At 29.7% G+C, this 14,602-nt stretch overlaps 1 protein-coding gene across 1 annotated transcript; it reads right to left on the bottom strand.

Annotated features, from left to right (window-relative positions):
- Positions 1-1,556: 1,556 nt before the first annotated feature.
- LOC102600393 (glutamate receptor 2.3-like) lies at positions 1,557-9,273 on the bottom strand. The gene is made up of 6 exons (XM_006357042.2): positions 8,976-9,273; positions 5,716-6,495; positions 4,145-4,695; positions 3,563-3,875; positions 2,503-2,909; positions 1,557-2,289 (listed from the first exon to the last, which is right to left on the bottom strand). Exons 1-6 carry the CDS (start codon positions 9,271-9,273, stop codon positions 1,723-1,725), a joined length of 2,916 nt encoding a protein of 971 aa, XP_006357104.2. The 3' UTR covers positions 1,557-1,722.
- Between the last annotated feature and the right edge of the window lie 5,329 nt (positions 9,274-14,602).

Genomic DNA, 14,602 nt, shown 5'->3' with positions numbered 1-14,602 from the left:
AAAAAAAAATTAATGAATCATGTATCTGTTGTATATCATTTACTTATATAATAGATGATCTATTGTATAGAGTTTATTTATATACGGAAGATTAAGTTAATAGTTTTTATAAGTATAAAATTTATGTATACAATCTAAGACATATGTAGGACAGTTTAATTTGTATGTATTTAATAGACCAGATAGACACAAGTCCTTATACCGATTAAATAAAATAAATTCTTTATAAGTTCACCAGATATATTTATACTTTTAATCTTGATAAAATTATTATTAGTTATGTATAATATTTCTTATTTTAATTTATTAAGATGTGATATTCTTTTATGGGTAAATAAACCTGAGAAATTTGATGATATAATATACACTGGTGAAGTAATAATTAGTGAAATTCATGTCTCGATATAAAGATTGATGATACATCTTTATAAAATCTTAAAACTTTTCATGGTAAACTCTGCATGTGAATTTTACATCTAACTCATAAAATAAGTCATGCAAATTTTTTAATAAATAATGAAATAATTCGTAATTTATTAAGATTAATTCAGCAAGAAACGAATTAATGTCATAATGAAGAGTCACGTTACTTAATTATGTGATCCCTATTGTGCATGAATAAATAAGTAGAATTTAATGAAACCAGGAGTCTTTTTTATGGAAAGAAGACCTGATATATACAAGTTTTAGAAACAATTATGTTTTTGAAATGATTACGGTTGAAAAATTGTTACCATTGGAATATCAAAACATTTCTTTGATTGGGTGATGAGAGTATTAGTTGTTCTAAAGGGTCAGTGTCATGACACTCGTCTTATCCCACCAAGACAAGTCAATCTAATTCAAAAATACGATAGAAATGTGGAAAATAAACTATCTATAAGATAAGTGCGGAATACTTAGTCAATCTCATAATACCCCCAAAATTTGGTTGTCACGTGTACAAGCCATTAATATATTACAGCAGAATGAAAAGATAAATACAAGTCTCATTGCCTTTATTACTAGAATAGAACAAGAACATAATAAAGAACAAGAGGGCATGCTAAAGTGACAAATGTCTATCTCTCAACTTGACACTTCTGTTCAAATTTATTTATTCATCTTGTTTTATATATTTGATTATAATTTAAAATTTCAAATACAGTTTGTAGATTTATTTTTTAGGAAAATAATTTAATAACTTAGCAATATTGTTATGCTAATTCATCAAGCGTCTACAACAAATCTTTGAGTAGGGCAAAATGATCTCTGAAGCCCTTTTAGATTGTTTTTCATTTATTAACTTTTTTTAAAAAAAATTATGATTTTTGGAGAAGAGAAAAGAAAATTATAAAATAAATAAATTTAGTAAGAAATCCTATTCAAAGTGACCAGATTAATTGTATTTTCTAAATAATAAGACTAAATTAAGTAGAAATCCGACTGACATTGAACTTAAACTACTTGTTGTCATTGAAAGAGTTCCAATTTTTCGAATGTCCCTTAAGTGATAAGACTTCATAAATGCAAAATAGGGTAAATTTACTCTAAACACTCATGTAATATGAACAGTCACACATACATTCTGTATATTTTAAAATCAAATACTTACATCCTTTATACAATGTAAATGATAGCACATATATACATAAATACAGGGGTGGAGCTATTATAGGTAAGGGGATGATTCAATACTAAGGAAGAGTGAAGTTAGAGGCTTACTAATACTAAAAAAACATCTTAAACCATTTCTACTTGACCATTAACTGCTTCATTCTCGCCACGCGAAGGTGAATCCCCTTCCTCCCCTGGAAAATGTAACATCTGCTCTGTATGACTAGAATTGCTTGGACTTGGTGGTCCAATAGTTCGTGGAGAAGGTAACGATGACAAGTTACCATGAGGACTCCGCGAACAATCTAAATCATGTGTTGAATCTGCTAGTACATCTCTTAGTTCACTTTTCCTGAAAGTATGACAGCTATAGTCCTTTGTGTCAAACTTCCTGGCCAAGATTCTGCTTCTTTCGTGCAATGAAAGATTAGATCGTCTTATGATGTACCAATGCTCATGTATGAATTTCGTTAGAAAGATGACGAGAGCCAAAACTGCAGCAATTACAGCCATGACAAAGAGTCCCCAGAAGCTATCTAGGCCAAGACTGTTGGAGGAGAGTGATGTACTAGAATCGGAACATGTAGATTCATCAAACCATGCTCTCTCTATTTGTACCATCTTTTCACCTTCTGTCACATTCAACACTGCTCTCGAAACATCAGGTACTAGAGGAGATCCTATCGGGAAGGCCTGAATATAATTCATAATATTACTGTTAGTGGAAGGAACTTTCTTGATCGAAAAAGGTGAGGTGATAGAGTATAAAGCTAATACGTTCAACTGAATCCAACATTTTCAACAATATATGTGGAGTAGTATACACTGACACTTCAAATTTGCCTCTGCTTGTGATTCTTGTACTGAAGAAAGGAAAGAATATCGAGAAAAAGAAGAGTTACTTACAAATCCAAAGCCATCAGTCTTATATGTAGGTCCAACCGTGGTAAATTTCAAGCAATAATTTGCAAGGAAAAGCTTCACATAAGGAATCTCATCGAAAACAGCAGCAATACCACCATTTGAACTTCCTTTAGCGAGTAAGTCAACGCATTCCTCTGGAGTGTTATATGCCTTAAGCCTGTCCTCATCAAAGTTCATTTTTCGTAATAGCCCTACTACAAAAGAACCTGGCTGGTAGCCCACATAGTCCTTGCTCTTTAGAAGTTCTTTTACATCTTTAACAGTTGGCTGGAGTTTTTCAACTGTTAACATTGATGTAAGACTTGCTGTATAGCTTGAAGTTAATATGAGTACCACTAGGAACCAGATGATCAACACAAACCTCGCCAAATTGCTTACGATCCTCTCCTCTGTCGATATCAAGAATCAAAAAGAAGAAATTTCAGGTTAGAAATCGAAAGCATATATTATACACATAAGAACAAAAGGTAATTCAAATTGAAGAGTGTGTGTACGTGTGTGTGAGTGTATGTGTATACTCCCTCTGTATTGTTTTAAATGGTTATATTTGACTGGACATGAAGTTTAAGAAAGAAAGATTTCTGGTACATACCAAAAGTGACGACTTATGGTCTTCTAGCTAAACATACCATGACATCTCTATGGCTATAAGAACATTGTCATTAAAGGGAAAATGGGAAGAGTACTAATTAGTAATATCAAAAGCAAAAAGCTCTAAGGTGCATAGGGCTTTAAGCGCAAAGCATAAATAAAGTGTGGGGTTTAATGACAAAAGGTGCAAACGGAGCAAAAATATACAAATGGATATGTGTTTAGTGAAAGACTAATGATTATAAGCATGAATGACAAAAAAAATTTACGATATTTGCCTCTTCAAAAGAGGTTGATTGGCAAAGAAAAGTATGCATTAGAACCTTGATGACGACACTGAAGTGCACATTAAGTGAAGCAGAGCGCTCAACAAATTTTGAGCCTCGCTTCAAGGCTTAAGCGTGCCTTTGATAACATTGATACTAATTCAAGAGAAGGAAAGGGAAATTACTCTGTGCAAAGACCATAGTTGAGAAGGAGAACCAAAATATCATGCCAACTTGATGCCAAAAAGGTCCTCTGAAGTCTTCATTTACTCTATGTTCGAGTAGCCAAATGACGAAGCCAATGAAAACAAAAGAACAGAAGCTTGTTAGCCAGAGCTCCCAAGTCAATGGCTTCAAGAATACCCATGTATTATCTCTATTATCATCTTTGATTGGCACCATCATCGTAACTCCAGATTCCGTGTATGGTAATGTAAAGTCAACAAATTGTGACCTATTCGCGACAATGGTAGTGTCCCCTACAACAACATCAAAGTTCTGCTCATCGATTAATCTTTGTAGCATGTAAGAATCATCAAAGTATACAAGTGCAATACATATTTCCCTATAAGATTAGTCCAATTTGATTTAGTTCAGTAAATGGAGTTCAACCGTTTTCCCTTAAAGCTCCTTAGGCGTGTTGCTATCTAGTATAAGGCGAGTTACCTTTACAACATGTTTAAAAGACATTGTTAATGGTAACATCTCTTCGCATTGCCAGTATATATAACTTAAAAGTCGATAGTAGAGGAGTCAGAGAAATTTACCCCAAGAAATACTTGATAAACCAGTTCATTATAATCACCGGCGCTCTTTCCATCAGGAGCAGCAAAGGGAACATATTCATAAGGAACATAATATGGTAATGCTTCCATCACTGCATCAAAAACATCGATGCAGTATCCAGTAACTTTCGTTGTGTTAGTTGTAAGATCTCTTGTAACTTTCACAAACTCGGTGAAACCATCCTTCACCGGAACTCCAATTTTCAGTTTCTTCCCATTTGTTGGTATCACCCAACCTTTAGGAACAGAAGTACTGTCACCGGGCCATATAATGGATCCAAAATTCTCCTTAGAAACAGAATATCCGCGTCTCAAATTCAGTTTTCTAACAATGCCATTTTCTCTTGTCCAAAATCCAATTTCTTTAGCACCATTACCAACAACATTGATGATCTGATAAGGTGGAGATTGCAATTGTCCATCCACAAGTTGAAAGTCTCCGCTAAGGCCTTTGAAAGTAGTGTTTAGTATAGCTTTAAGAAGCTTTGGACCATCCCTCGAAACTCCAAAAGCTTCAAGATCTGTTGCATTTCCTGAAAATTTTAGAGGTGTCAAAAAATGTTGCCGCACTCATGTTGGATCCTTAAAAAATGCACTACTTTTGAAGGAGCTAACACGTATTTTGTGACATTTTTGAAGAGTCCGAGCAACATAGCCCACCAACCGAATCTGCTCAAGTTTAAACTGGTTGCATACAACCTATTTGTTGACTTGATCAAGTTTATCAAAGGCATAATATATAAATGTGCCCTTTAACTTCGACTTATTTTGCAGTTATGCCCTCCATCTTTGAGTGTGCACATATAGACACTTAAACTTGTATAAAGTTTTACAAGTAAGCACATGAGTCATATGTGGCATAATACATGTAGAACACCATGTAGGACACAAATTGTCACGTAGGATGCCACATAGGACATGTGTGTCTATTTGTTCAACTTTATATAAGTTTAAGTGTCTAGTTGTGTACATTCAAAATTGGAGGGCATAAATATGATTTGAGTCCAAGTTAAAAGGCATATCTATGTATTATGCTTAAATTTTAACGTTAAAATGGGTTCAAAATTGATTAAAGGTTCATATGATCCAATTCACGCTAAGTGTGATTTGGTCGGATTGAATTGGGTCAAAATATATCAAATAACCGGTTATAATTAAACATGACTCGTAGTGTGTTTGACGAAGCTTTTGCGAGACAAACTTTATTTTGTTAAGAAAAAGGCATAATACATAAACATGACCCCTAACTTAGCTCCAACTGGTAACTATGACCTTTTAACTTTGAGTGTACTCAAGTAGACGTTTAAACTTGTATAAAATTGAACAAATAAACACATTATTCGTCCTACATGACAATTTTGTGTCCTACGTTGCGTCCTATGTCATGTAAGACACGTGTGTCTACTTGTTTAATTTTATACAAATTTAAGTATCTATTTGTATTTTGTGCACAGTCAAAGTTGGAGGACATAGTTGTCTGCTAGCCGAGTTAAGGATCATGTTTATATATTATGCTCAAAATTTAACCCAATCTGTCCATTTGCCACTCTTACCTGAAACATTTGGTTTACGAAAAAAGGCGCCACTGATTCTCGATTTCTCCACAGCCATGGCTAATGCAGTAGCAGAATCATAAGCCCATAATCCATACACATCCAATGCCACATCAACAATCCTCGGATTTTCTTCTCGAAACTTGATCTTCCATCTCTGAGTAAAATCCTCAACTTTTTTACTCTTCGGTACATAAGGTTTCACTCCAATAACACCTTCCATAGATTCAATAACCGAAGCATCCATCGAATTCAGTTGATTCGCCATTGCATCTGTAACAATCCAAACAAAACCTTCACTCATCATACCAATTTCCTTCGCCATTGTAAAAAGCTTCGATCCGAGTGAAATCGGCATATGCACGATAAAAACCCTAGTCTGCATATTCATCAATTTCAATAGCTCAGATTTGATCTGATCTAAAGTGGCGAATTCAGAAATTACACTTCGATAAGGTATACGAGTGTTGATTTCTTCCAATGCGTCTGCTAAAAAGGGGATTATTCCTTCCCCAAATTGATTGTCGATGTAAATTGGTACGATTTGTCGCCATCCGAATGATTGGATTATTGAACTGATAGGTTTTACTTGAGATGAATCGTTATGAGTTGTACGAACAAAATATTGATTGCGGAATGATGAAATTGATGGACTCGTTGCAGAGAAGGAGATGATTGGAACTTGTGATTTTTGGCCTAAATTGATGAGGAAATCTGCTTGCATTGATGAAATTGGACCTATTATGGCTTCCACTTCAACATTCTTCAATAGGTCAAGTGCTGCATACAATCAATTTAAAGGACGTGATCACATTAAATTGATCCTTGTACAAAAATGATATTTTTCGTGATAACCTAATAATGAATTTAAATGATCTATTATAATAAAGTTTAAGTAACTAATGAAATAAAAATTGTATGAACGAACAATACAACCATACAAACAAGATCATGTAAATGACTGCAGACGTTTGATCACAATATATGCTACATAATTCACAATAGCAGAAAATAAGTCAGAACATTATTGATCCTCTAATTTAGGTTATATTGGGATAAAAGAAAGTAGTTAAAATTGTTTGATAGTCTGCTAGAATTATGCATGTATTATTAATACATGAATTAATTATGAGAAATTATGCATATTTTATATAGGGAAAAAAAAAATATATCGCCGAACTATCGTAAATGATATACAGATACCCTCTGTCATAGGTTTGAGACATTGATGCCCCTGCTTCCTTTCTTTTTTAACAAATAGAAAATTGTAAACCATATCTCATACGTCCTTTATTTTTTGTAATAATATATTATGGGCTGTTGATATGTTAAATTTTTTAATTTACCTAATCTAAAATTTTCTATATCATTGAAGAAGAAATCAAGATTAGAATACAAGTCAGTTGAGTCAGTGCCATATGTTTACCAAGCATGCACCCATACTTAATTATGTAAATTTTCAATTAAATATTAATAAAAGGTTATGTCAACCTAATAAACTATATTAATCACAACTGTTACTAACTTGTTATTTAAGTTACTATAAGTTTGAACAGGTCAAATGGACTAACAGCAAATATGTATGGTACCACTCTATCATGATATTTTATATTCTCCTATCATAAAATATTTTGTAATACTCATCTATCTTAATCTATCTTAATTTATGTGATGTAATTTTATTTGATTTTGAGTTTAAGAAAGAAAAAATATTTTAAAATTTGTGGTCGAAAATAAGTCACATATGACAGTATGGATAAATCATTTTATTAAGGATAAAATGCACATTTTAAAGCTAAATTGTTATTAAATATATAAATGTATCATTTTTTAACTGAATAAAAAAAGTATGTCATATAAATTGGGACAAAAAAATAGTATTTATTCTAAGGGATTGTTTGGCAGGAGGAATTAGAAGTAGAAAAATAATATATATATATATATATATATATATGTATGTCTCTTATTTGATAGTGTTTCAATTTACGATATATATTAAATATACACCTTATTCCATACTATTTTTAAAATTATGTCATTAGCAATATTAGATATTATCTTTATATTATATTCAGTACTATTCTAATATCAAACCACCACTAAATTCTTTAGGTTTTGGTTGAAAAAGTCAGAAAGTCAACATAAAAAAACTTTAGCTATTTAATTCAATCATACGTACCAATCTATCACTTGAATAAGATTAACAGAATGTCTAATTATAAAATCATGATGTGACTTATTTAACTAAAATCATGATGTGACTTTATAGTATATATCATGAAAAGCTGTTAGAACTGTTAAAAAATTTCACATGTTTTTAAAAAAAAATAAAAAATTGGAGGAGATTATTATTGAGTGAGAGCATATATATTTGGCTATAAGTTGTTTAAATTAATTTGTTCTAAAAACAAATTACTTTTTAAAAAAAAGTTCAACATGAATAACAATTTGTTTTTGACCATATTATTTGAAAAGTGCTTTCATTTGTTTTTTCGTATTTAGAATATTTTCAAAAAAGTGTTTTTAAGTATCAAGTTACCAAAAATGAAATATATTTATGTACAATATTAGCAAGGTGACACACAAAACATGCATGGTTAAACACTTATATATATAGAAAATGAGTTTAATTATTTAGGATACGTCAAATTTTAGTTTTACTTTGAATCACAATTTGACTCATCTTAATTAACCTAATCAATTTTGAACGGATTGAGTCATGACCCTATCTATTAACATCAGCGGCATAGCTAAAATTGATCCAAGAGTGGTCATTTGAATATTATTTGTCAAAAAATAATATTGTGCATAGAGACATTAGGAATAACTTTTTAAAGATATATAAAAATTTAAACACTCCTACCAAATTTTTTAGCTTCACCATGATTGACATTAATAGTTTTGATATTATCATGGCTTTACACATGTATGCAAACATATATATATACACAACCAAATTTATGTGATTCCACTTTTAGACATTTATAGATAACATTCTTAAATATTAATGTAACTCATATTCTTTTTTATATTTATAGTATTTCCAAAAGAAAAAGAGCGATTTAGGGTCATGGATGATAAAATCATAATTGATATTTGAGTTTATCTTTAGTTCACTATGGTGAACTTTATTAGTATTAGGTTAAATTGATCGACAATAATAGATAACTTTTTATATAAACGATGATATGAAAAATAGTGTCATAATTTACTGCAAGGTAACAAAAAAAAAATTATTCATATTATCAATGCATATATACCTGCTGCAGCAGCACCAACAACATCTTTCTTCGAGTCACGAGTATGGAGAACCAACCTAGTCTTATAATTAGAGCCATCAATGCTATAAAAGTCCGATAAAGCCATAGATATACAACTCAAACCCATTTTTCCAAACCATTCATCCATGTCCAACACAACTCCTACATTTATGGAAACTATTGATGATTTGTTTTGTGCCATAGCCATTTTCATGGAGAAAAATATAACTAAACATAGCAAGTAAAAAGAGAAGGAAATTGATGAGAAAATAATGAATTTTCCTGTTTTCTTTCTCATCTTCACAAAAAGAAACCTTTGAATCTTTGTTTAGTTGGACATGACTTAAGTTTTTTATATAGAGACAGGGAGACTTGACTAAAAACAAATATAATATTACAAAAATATATATATTATATGTATATTATATATTAATATATCAAAATATATATATTTGTTGGATATTATTTTGGTAGACGGTTAGTTATTTCAATTTGTCTCCCATCTTGACAAAAAGAAGCCTTTTAATTGAATCTTTGATTAGTTGGACATGACTTGAATTTTAGAGAGAGAGAGGGAGACTTGACTAAAAATAAATATATGATACTCTAATATATATATATACCTTACGAAATATATATATTTATTGGATATTATTTTGGTTGATGATCATTTATTTCAATTGTTCTTTTAATAATAAGTTTACCTACATAACACCTTACGAAATATATATATTTATTGGATATTTGTTTTGGTTGACGATCATTTATTGCTATTGTTCTTTTAATAATAAATTCACCTACAAAGGTTAGGGACTTGGGGTTAACTTTAACCAGTGTCGATACTAAGAAGAATTTTCAACTATTTTCATGTTTGTGTCTTTCAAATATAGAGTAATTAATGATAAAAGCGGATTCAAGATATAAAATCTCTAACATTAAACCTACTATACTAATGTTAAAGTTATGACTTCATCATATCTATTAGTTTAATAATTTCAGTATTACACAAAAGAAATTAATTTATTATATATAGATATACTAACATATATATTTAGATCATCTCTTCATAGACAAATATGGAATTCTAATAACTTGTAAGACATATTTCATATTCAAATATACTTAATTTGAAGATCTATCAAAAAATATTTCTCTATCTTAAAAAAGAAGAAGGGTGTGCGCAGATATCACCTACTCTAAACTCTACTTGTAAAATAGCAATAGATATGTTATTGTTCAACCCCTTTAAATTCTGTCCTCGACTACATTCGTTCTTGTTCCTGATCAAAGGTAGAGCTACTATATAAATTATGAATTAGACATTATCGAATAACTTTATCTTAGATTACATAATTATATTAAAAAAATTATTCAATATGCATAAATAATTTATTTGAATATATAATATTTTTTTGTTACAACTAGTTCTGCGTGACTTTTCGATATGCATAAATATTCCTCTTACTTTTCTCTCCCTCTTTTCTAATTTCAACAGTCAAAAATTTAATTGGTCAAAGCCAAAAATCAAGTCCAAACTTTTAGGAAACAACTAATGAAAGTTACTAAATATATGACTTTCATATAAGAAGCCAAACCCTAACAAATAATTTTTATATATTTGTTTCAATTCGTGTGACACTATATTTGATTATATGAAAATTATGTAATTACACGACTTAAAATATAACATAATCTACAAGAATTCCTACCATTTAAATTAATTACAAAAATCTTATTTTTCCTTCTCTCTTAACTTTTAGATACATCACTCCACCTCTATCAGATACATATTTACAACTTTATTTGTGTGGAATATATCTGGTAATAATATTATTGTTGATACGTAACTCTAATTATTCCAAACCTAATTAAGTGTGAATCTGGTTTATAGTTATATATCTGATACGTAATTTATGTATCGTTTGTTATATATCTGGCTAAAGAGCAATGTATCCGCAAAAAAATCGGAATTATTGTAATATGGGAAACCTTCGAATTGGACGTAAAAAAAAATCTAACTTTAACTCTTAAAGAGTGTGGAGGAAAACATTTTCTATTATTGCAGAAGATATTTTTTTATTTATCACTTTTAGTTGGTCAATTCAAAATACTTTTTCTAAGAAAATAAGTTTTTTGAAAATATGAAAATTAATTCCTTGAGAGAGAAGGAAAAACAAAATCAATAAGTGATTTTCCATGTGGATTGTCTCCTGCCTATCTCCACACTTCATCCCCCATAATTTTCACCGAAATTATATATAAATGTTCTTAGAATAATATTTTACACCTAAGGCTTATAAAATATAAATAAGCAACCACTTTTTTTTAGGAAAATATTATTCTTCATACCAAAATTACTAAACTTCTCCTTTTATTCTTAATAATGACATGATTCTTACTTTCATTGTTGAGTTGTATTCATTGAATGGATGCTCACAAATCACAATCTCCCTAGTGATCATAAGAATAGGACTTTGCAATAACAACAATGTATTACTTTGATATTATTATTAACTATTACTAGAAAATTATATAGTTTTTCATAACAATAATGATAGATTAAGCTTCATTTTTAATTTTTTATTTGGTATCCAGTACCGACTTTAGAATCTAACTAATCCAGATGCATGTGATAAAATATTCTCTATCAAAAGCTATCAATACCCAGTCCTCGGGACTCAAACCTGAAACCACTTAGTACTTACCACTCTACCGTAATGGTAGATAATTTCTAATGAAATGTAAAACTTTCTTTGTTGTGTGACTAGGTTTCTTGTAGAACTTGCAATACTTGAAAAGATTCTTGATCTTAACATTGTTTAAAAAGTGAAATAACAAAGGTTGAAACACAACTTTTGTAGAATTTTCTTTTATGTTTTACCAATTGCAAACTAAAGATTAATTATTATTAATTTAATGGCGCATTATATCACAGAAGTTTCCTTAAGTACCTCTTAATATTATCAAGTATAGTGAGTCTTTGTCTAATATGTCATTAATGGGTCCTTTGTTGTTGATGTACACTTAAAAACACTAAACGGTTCATACTTCTTTGTGATTATTATCTATTTGGAATATCAAATTATACAAAAATAAAAAATAAAAAGAATGTAATGTGGTTTATAAGAAACCTAATTTGATGCACTAATCCTTTGTACATTTGACTAGTCACTCTTTAATTTTAAGGGAAACAACACTATGATGATATGTCAATACATTTGGAAGTTATCAGTTAGTTGATTATCTGAATTTTTATTTTTGATATCCCCTTTCCTATTTCCCTTGTCCCTACCCCCAATTTAAGAAATAAAAAAATGTCAATACATCCATTATAAATTTATAATGATGTCTAAGTCATCAGCAAGGATTGTGACAAGATAGATAAGATTCCTCTATCTTTAACCAAAGATCTCGTGTTCGAGTCTCAGTAATAGAAATAATTCTTGTAGGAATTGGTTTACCTTCCTTGGGGCACAAATTTGAAATTTGTGGTTGTAGATACAAGTATCTCATCCATTCCGACACATTCTTTTTGTTCCTTTAGGTATTTACTTTTGACCAATTCAATGTATCTAACACCAAGGATTGCGACGAGATGGATAAGATGCCTCTATCTTTAACCAAAGATTTCGGGTTCGAGTCTCAGTGATGAAAATAATTCTTATAGGAATTGGTTTACCTTCCTTGGGGCTCGAATTCAAAATTTCTGGTTGTAGATACATGTATCTCACCTATCCCAACACATCCTTTTTGTTCCTTTAGACGTTTACTTTTGACCAATTCAATGTCTCTAGTCTCTAGGTTTTACGTGCTTAATACTAAGATGCTCAACGTTATTTGCTTATTGTAGTCAATCTCAATAAATATTCACTACTTTAAGTGATAAAACGTAAAAAAAAAAAAGAAGATACGAATGTAATCTTTCAATGATAGTAAATATCTTCATATACTATTATTTATGGGCATATTTGGTCAAACCGATCAAAAATAATTATATTTGTTAGTCAAATATACAAAAAAAAAGAAAAAAAAGACTCATGTTAGTAATAATACCATAAGGTATGTATATTGAATCAAGGAAGTTAGTCTCAGGCTTAATCGTTGAGTTGTTGCTTAGTTTCAAGCTTCTTTGTGTGTTTACTTCTTATCATATTTTAAATTTTCTTAATGAAAGTTTTGACTCCAATACTGTAATGAAATTTAATGATAAGTTTCCTTAATCTTAACTCAAGATATATCAGTACACATGAAGTTCTCAGTTAGTTGATTACCTGAATTATTATTTTGTCAATGAGAGTTTGATTCTTGCAATCCCCTTTCTTATTCCCCCACATCCATTATAAATTTATAATGATGTCTAAGTCATCACAAAGGATTGTGATGAGATGGATATGATCCCTCTATCTCTAACCAGAGGTCTCGGGTTCGAATCTCAGGGATGAAAATAATTCTTGTAGGAATTGGTTTACCTTTCTCAGGGCTCGAATTCGAAATTTTTGGTTGTAGATAAAAGTATCTCATTCATCTCAACACATCATTTTTGTTCCTTTTATCGATTCAACTAATTTTAGTTTTAATTTTATTTGCTTCTTGTAGTCAATCTCAATAAAATCTTCACTATTCTAAGTGTTAAAACGTAAAAGGAAAAAAAATACAAATGTAATCTTATAATGATAGTAAATATCTTCATATATTATTGTTTATGGTCATATTTGGTCAATCAACTAAAAATAATTACATTTGCTAGTCAAATATACAAAATAAATCATGTTAGTAATGATATCACAAAATATGTATATTGGATCGTGGAAGTTAGTCTCAGGCTTATTTGTCAATCGTTGCTTAGTCTCAGATTTTTTCGTGTGTTTACTTCTAATCATATTTTAAATTCTCTTAGTGAAAATAGTAAAAATGGTCATAAGCACACGTCTTTTCGCCAACCCTTAGGCATGTGTTTCTTGGAAATATAGTGGATGAAAGGGCATTTTTGTTATTTAAGTAATAAATTATTATAAAGAAATTTTCAATAATTTATATATTTAAGAATTATGTAAAAACTATTATAAATTACAATAATTAACAACTTAAAAAAAATTAAAACATATAAAAAATTACTCTCAAGGAAAAAAAATTTTGACTCTCCAAAATTTGATATATGCCACATAAATTGGGATAGAAAAAGTAAAGACATTTCCAATAATTTATATATTTACAAATTCCGTTAAAATTACTTCAAATCTCAACAATTAACAACTTAAAATAATTTTTAAAATTAAAATAAATTACAATAAAAATAATTGAATGACTCTCAAAATTTTATTACTATCACATTAGTCAAAATAAAAAAAGTAACATATATTGAGTTTATGTTAAAGACTTCTATATTCTAATTTATTACAATAAAAAAAATTGATTGACTCTCAAAATTATTGTTTTCTTTTGTTTTTCCTTTATTTTTCTCCAACGATACTACCCTTGAATTATTTTAGTATATGATAACAAGAACTGATTTTGGAATATCTAGAATTTGAAGTGCCCAACTGAAAAAGGAAAATATTATACTGATTTAATATATAATAATATCTTCTTGTTAATTAAGTCTTAGCTAATTATTATATCACTTAGAT

This window comes from Solanum tuberosum, unplaced genomic scaffold (genome assembly GCF_000226075.1).
Source record: "Solanum tuberosum cultivar DM 1-3 516 R44 unplaced genomic scaffold, SolTub_3.0 scf00240, whole genome shotgun sequence".
Lineage (NCBI taxonomy): Eukaryota > Viridiplantae > Streptophyta > Magnoliopsida > Solanales > Solanaceae > Solanum > Solanum tuberosum.
Note: the sequence above shows the minus strand (reverse complement) of the source record. Positions and strands in the feature narration are given on the sequence as shown.

Coding starts and splice junctions, on each gene's coding strand:
- LOC102600393 (XM_006357042.2), bottom strand. CDS start 9,273: ATGAGAAAGAAAACAGGAAAATTCATTATTTTCTCATCAATTTCCTTC. Junction 6,496..8,975: donor TGTTGGTGCTGCTGCAGCAG/GTATATATGCAT, acceptor GATTGTATGCAG/CACTTGACCTATTGAAGAAT. Junction 2,290..2,502: donor AGACTGATGGCTTTGGATTT/GTAAGTAACTCT, acceptor AATTATATTCAG/GCCTTCCCGATAGGATCTCC.